At 36.7% G+C, this 6170-nt stretch overlaps 1 protein-coding gene across 1 annotated transcript; it reads right to left on the reverse strand.

Annotated features, from left to right (window-relative positions):
• Positions 1–936: 936 nt before the first annotated feature.
• bola3 (bolA family member 3) lies at positions 937–5045 on the reverse strand. Its single transcript, XM_030724250.1, has 4 exons — positions 4893–5045; positions 4634–4757; positions 2877–2965; positions 937–1614 (listed from the first exon to the last, which is right to left on the reverse strand). The coding sequence occupies exons 1-4, from the start codon at positions 4959–4961 to the stop codon at positions 1549–1551; spliced, it is 348 nt and encodes a 115-aa protein (XP_030580110.1). The 5' UTR covers positions 4962–5045; the 3' UTR covers positions 937–1548.
• Positions 5046–6170: the final 1125 nt, after the last annotated feature.

Consider the following 6170-nt stretch of genomic DNA (forward strand, 5'->3'; position numbering starts at 1 on the left):
ATTGAACATTTTTTGCCATCTGCAAGTCAAAATTTTGAGATCCCCAACTTGTAATTTTGAGATAATAATCCAAAATTTTGCCTGGCTTTTTTTTTTTCTCCTGAAAAAAAACAAAAACTTTTTTTTTTTTTGCCATCTGTAGCTCAGTAGGTAGAGCAGGTCACCTACTGATCGGAAGGTCAGCGGTTCGATTCCTGGCTACTCCAGGCTACATGCCAATGTATCCTTGGGCAAGATACTTAACCCCAAGTTGCTCTCTGGCCATCCTGTCGGAGTATGAATGTGTGTGAATGTTAGTTAATTAAAAAAGCACTTAGTAGAAACATGGAAGTGCTTGTATGAATGTGAGTGCATGAGTAAATGTAAAAAAAACGTGTTGTGTAAGCGCTTTGAGTGCTCTGACTGAGTAGAAAAGCGCTATATAAGAGCTAGTCCATTTACCATATAAGTCAAAATTTAATGTTCAGTTGAAATTTTGAGATACCTAACTTAAATTTTTGATATAATATCCCAAAATTCAAATAGTGAAAAGAATATTTCACCATACAGGTATTTATGGCTGGCTGAAATGTTAGCATTTCATCAGAGGGTAAATTAAGGTGCAATCAGTAATATTTATGAGGGCTCTGTTTAGATGGCTGTTGCATCTCAACTGCCACACAACAGAGCAGGAGCTTAATTTAATGATAAACACCTATACTACTCCTGAAAAAAGAAAAAAAAAAAGAGGCTCCTGTGAAAAGGACCTTTACCCCTGCATGCATGTTGAGGATCATTTGACCCAGGGTCTAAGATCAGCACCGATATTGAATTTTAGAGCGTTGTCAAATTTTTAATTCACTTTTTTGTTCAGTAATAGTGAGTAGATTTTAATATAAATGCATTTTTTAACTTAAAAAAAACAACAACAAAAAGTAGTCAGCTAATGTAGCTTCCTTTTATTGCAAGGTACATTATAAATTCATAGGTAGCATAAACACAGGAGCAAAGTACAATCCAATGCCAGGAACTAATTTAGAAATCAATCATCTTAAGCTACACAGTAACAGAGTGTGGTCAGTGTTAATGACATTGCAAAGTAATGCTCCATAAACAGATCCATCCCCACTTCAAAATAGAGTCTGTAGCTATTCTTCACCATTAGTGATTCATATTTTTATAACTTATTGGACTTCTTACTATTACGCCAGCATCACCATCAACCCTGAGGACATCCCACACTGGGAAGAGCCTACATGACTTGACACTTTGCTAACATGTTACCAAGCCATTTTGTGCGTATCACAGCTTTCATTGGTTTAATATATTATCTGAGAGTACATGATAACTCACTTGTGATAAAGACAGAGTAATCATACATGTATTACACATTTCACACTGTCAGTGTGTAATTGGCACAGATATGGTACTGTGCGTTTCTGCCACTGCTGCATTAACATCTGTCACAGAATTCATTTATTACTTAATATCCTTTATACAGGTGTACATTCATACCAGATAGAGTGAACAAAGGAGAAGTGTGTGGGTCAGAAATGCAAGGTCTTTTCTCTAATGTTTTGGGACATCCGTGAATATTCGCAGCCCGTGCATATTTTGAATCTCGTCTTTGAGTGCCTGTAGAGGATAAAACAGACCCAGTACTAGTGATTCAAATTCAAATGCGACTAATATAAACATCTACAAGTTTTTGTTAAATTAAGTCAACAGGACAGTCTTTAAAATCAACAAGCACGTGCAGGCTTCAGTACCATTACTAAATATAACATATAATTATACATATATTTTTTATACAACCCTAAATCCAAAAAAAGTTGGACACAAAATATATCAAATATTTAAAATGAGAAAATTTACCATTTTATAAAAAAAGAAAAACAAAGGGTAATTTTTATTTTGATGGTAGCAATGCGTCTTTTAATTCCATAGGCACTAATGCACCCCATACCAGACTATTGACTGAATGCTTATTAACAGCCAGATGGTCCCACGCCTCTTTAGTCTTGAGGATGCGACATCCACGCTTTCCTAAAAGAATGTCCCATTTTAACTTGCGTGATCGCAGATCAGTTTTCCACTTTGCCTCTGTCCATTTTAAATGAACTTTGGCTCAGAGAAAATGGCAGTTTTTCTGGATCGTGTCCACATGGCTTCTTCTTTGCACGATAGAGCTGCATTTATGGATGCCAAGCTGAATTGTGTTCACAGACAATGACTTCTGCAATTGTTCTGGAGCCTATGCAGTAATTTCCATGAGAGAATCATTCCTGATTTTAATTCAGGGCCATCTGAGATCCCAAAGATCACAGGCATTCAGAACCCATTTTTAGCCTTGTCCACAGCACACAGAGATTTCTCCACATTCTCTCAATCTTTTAATATTATCTACAGTAGATGATGAGGTATTTAAAGTCTTCACAATTTTACATTTTACACTGATTTATTCTGAAATTGTTCCACAATTTGTAGAGTTTATTTTTTGCAGACAGATGAACCTCTGCTTATCTTTAATTCTGAGAAACTCTGCTTCTCTAAGATGCTCCAGTCTTGTTACTGATCTGTTGCCAGTTAGCCTAATTAGCTGTGAAATGTTCCTCCAGCTGTTTCTTTAGTAACACTTGCTTTTCCAGCCTTTTGTCGCCCTATCCCTTTTTGAGATGTGTTGCCAATTCAAAATGAGCTAGTATTTTTCTTAAAATGGTAAATTTTCTGTTTAAACATTTGGTATGTGTTCTTTGTTCAATCACGAATAAAACATGAATTTACAAGATTTGCAAGTCCTTGCTTTATGTTTTTATTTACGTTATACACAGTGTCCCAACTGTTTTACAATTGGGGTTGTGCCATCACAGGTGATATAGTGGGCTAGGGGGGTTTACCTGATTGACTAACTGGTGTTGCTGAACAGTCCTTTTTCCTTTGAACTCACTGGATTCTATGTGGATCTCATACATGGCCCCACAGCCACCTAATAACAGCACAGGAACACAGAAACAGAGTATCTTATGACCATCTGCTTTGTTTATGATGAACTGGATTACATCCACAGGAATAAACACAAAGGCTGCTTTGGGACTTCTTTGCATTAGCAGAATTTGTAAACCTAAAACTCCCATTTATCATGAAGGTACTCAGTTAACCCAATTTCATAACTAAGTCACTAACTAAGAAATTTCTACCTCGGGATCTGTGCACACACACACACACATAAAAGGTGGTGTTTGATGTGCCATTTGAGTCTTTCAGTTAGACACTGTCAGAGGAATGGATGAGAAAGATATCTACTGTAACATAAAAAAATAAAATTAAAAAAAACTGCAAAAGGCAACACTATTGCTGCAAAAAACAGAGTAATAACACAGAAAGTTAATGTATTTTTTTACCAATGGCTAAAGTTATAAAACTTTAAAACTGATCCATATACAGTACAGCATTACCCTCATATTAAAATAACAGCCTATGTAATTTTTTTCTGAAAAGATGAAAAATTGAACCAAACATTGAAAATATGATGACTGGATGGGAAACTGCACCAAGCAGGACTTCATGGCCCTAAAAAGGGTGGTTCGTTCAGCTGAACGGACCATCAGAACCACCCTCCCCAACCTGCAGGACATTTACACCAATCAGTGCAGGCTGAGGGCCATGAAGATCCTAAAACAGCCCAGCCACCCCGGACACTCTCTCTTCTCCCTGCTCCCATCAGGCCGGCGTTACCGCTGCCTGAGGGCTAAGACTGAAAGGTTGAAGAAGAGTTTTTACCCACAAGCCATCCGTCTGCTCAACTCTGAGCCCTAACTGGACCATTATTGCACAATGTAAATATTATAATTTAAAAAGTGTGTATAGTGTATAGTATATAGAGTATAGTGTATAGTGTGAATTACTTTTTTTAATTTTTATTCTTCTTATTTATATGTGTGTGTATATATGGTTGCAGGTACAAAATACATTTCACTGTGCATTGTACTGTGTATAACTGTGCATGTGACAAATAAACACTATCTTATCTTATCTTATCTTATCTTGACTTAAGCTATTTTAAGAGGGTGATGACATTAAAGAGTAATCAGTGCAGCCAACTCAGGCATTGTCTCATAGCCTAATGAGGGAGGAGATACCAGCGTGCAGCCAAATCAAAGTGAAATTCATTTGATTGATTGAATATTAATGGTAATAGATGGGCCACAAATCCTCTAATCTTTGTTCTGTCAGTTACAATTCTGTCATTCCATCACAGACTTGGCATGAGGTTAGGACTAAGCAAACAAACAAAAAACAAAACACCACCTTTAAGACTGAAAACTGGTTAATCCATTAAGCTTGCCATGGAGTACATCCCCAGCTGGCTCGACATGCTTAAAATTAGAGAGGAGCAGGTCATGGAGAGCTGATCCTTACTTCTAGCAAAAAGAAACAAAGGTGCTGCAAAAGGGGGCAAGAGAGGGGTCCTAGAGGAAAACTATTAATCTTGTAAACTTGTGCGATATGGGTTTTTTTTAGCGCTGTCAGTGACTGCCATGAATTTTTTTATGTGGTAGCTACACAGTGGATCAAATTTGAAACATTAAACATGTTTCTCAAGAAGTGCATTCATGATCACTTCAGCGCATTTAATGACACCATCAGCGTTTACCTGAAATATCCACAACTTTGAGCGACGAGGCAGAAGGGAACTTCTCCCTCAGTATCTTTACGATGCGGACCTCTCCGTCAGTTTGCGTAGACAGAGGTCTCTGCAGCTGTCCTGAGCCAGCAGCCTGAGGAGGTAGAGAAGAGGAACGGTGATGAAGTTTAGGTTCAGCAGCCAGCATGGCTTCTGCAAACGAGCCGCTAGCATTAAGCTAAAGATCGACCCCCTGAAATGCAGCACAGGGACAGGTTTTGTTTTTTACCTGGTTACTGCGCACAACACGGAGCGCAGACGCCACAGTGCTGGTCAAACTGCGATTACAAGCCAACATTGTGAAAACGGAGTCGCAGTTTGATTTGGCGGAGTTTAGGAAACCTACACCGGTCACTGAACACTCATGACCCTAAACAGCGCAGTCCCTGAAATATGACGTCACACATCCGGGTCACAAAACACTTCTTTAAAAACACGTTTGAGTTCTGTTTATGTTTTTAATTGTGCTAATTTGTAAAAGTACTATTGTATGAATAAAATCATTTTATACAAAAGGAAAGAGACAACAGTAAAATCATAAGTATTTTCCCCCCCTAGAGTTATAATTTATTTGCCATTTTCACCACTAATTGCTAGAATTCTCTTTTGCACAATATCTATCTATCTATCTATCTATCTATCTATCTATCTATCTATCTATCTATCTATCTATCTATCTATCTATCTATCTATCTATCTATCGTTACATTTCCTTAAAAAACAGAAAACTATGAAACTAGGGTTGTTTGAAAACTTACATTTGTGCCTCCAATATAAGGATTATCATTAGATTAAAAAAAATAAATAAATAATGCAGCAGTATCTTTGTCACGTGCATTAAAGTATTTTAATATTATTACAGTAAAAAGTTAGAAAAATAACCCCACCCTTTAACCAAATTGTCACCTGTTGCCTGACTTCTGCCTTTACATAAATACAGGCATTTCTAGACCATACATCTGGCCAGAGTGACCCAGAACAGCGTTCCTGAAATGAGCATTTCTACCTGACAGGCAGGTTAATGCATATTACTATGGAATTCATTTTTTTTTTTATCGTGTGATACAGCCTGGTGTTGTTCCTAGTGAAAAGATGGAGATACTTTCTCAATAATAAGAAAACAACGACATCAAACGACATTGAATTGAATTGAATTTAACACATTTTTTTCTTCTATTGTACTTCAGCATTTAGCTAGCTCCAAGAGGAGAGCGGGTAAATCTTTTTTTTTTTTTTGTAATGTAATTTCAGATGCAACTTTTCAAGTAGTCAAAATTTAAATATTGTTATTAGCAATAAATTTAAAATAAGTCATTGATTCTCATCGTTACTGTACACTGTATACTCAGTATACACTGTATACTCAGTATACAGTGTGATCTAAAGGTGCTAAAACTATGTTATAGAACTTATATTATTCTATCAAGCCTTTTTTCTAATTGCTAAGTAGAGCTGTTACTAAAAACATTAATTATGGCTCTGTTTCTTTGATATTTTTTCCCTCTGG

Source organism: Archocentrus centrarchus, chromosome 3 (genome assembly GCF_007364275.1).
Source record: "Archocentrus centrarchus isolate MPI-CPG fArcCen1 chromosome 3, fArcCen1, whole genome shotgun sequence".
In the NCBI taxonomy this organism is placed as follows: Eukaryota; Metazoa; Chordata; class Actinopteri; order Cichliformes; family Cichlidae; genus Archocentrus; species Archocentrus centrarchus.

Excerpts from the sequence above, each read along its gene's own strand:
- bola3 (XM_030724250.1), bottom strand. The coding sequence starts at position 4,961 with ATGTTGGCTTGTAATCGCAGTTTGACCAGCACTGTGGCGTCTGCGCTC. Across the intron at positions 2,966-4,633 it reads CAAAGTTGTGGATATTTCAG|GTGGCTGTGGGGCCATGTAT; the intron begins GTAAACGCTGAT and ends TGCTGTTATTAG. Across the intron at positions 1,615-2,876 it reads AACACCAGTTAGTCAATCAG|GCACTCAAAGACGAGATTCA; the intron begins GTAAACCCCCCT and ends TATCCTCTACAG.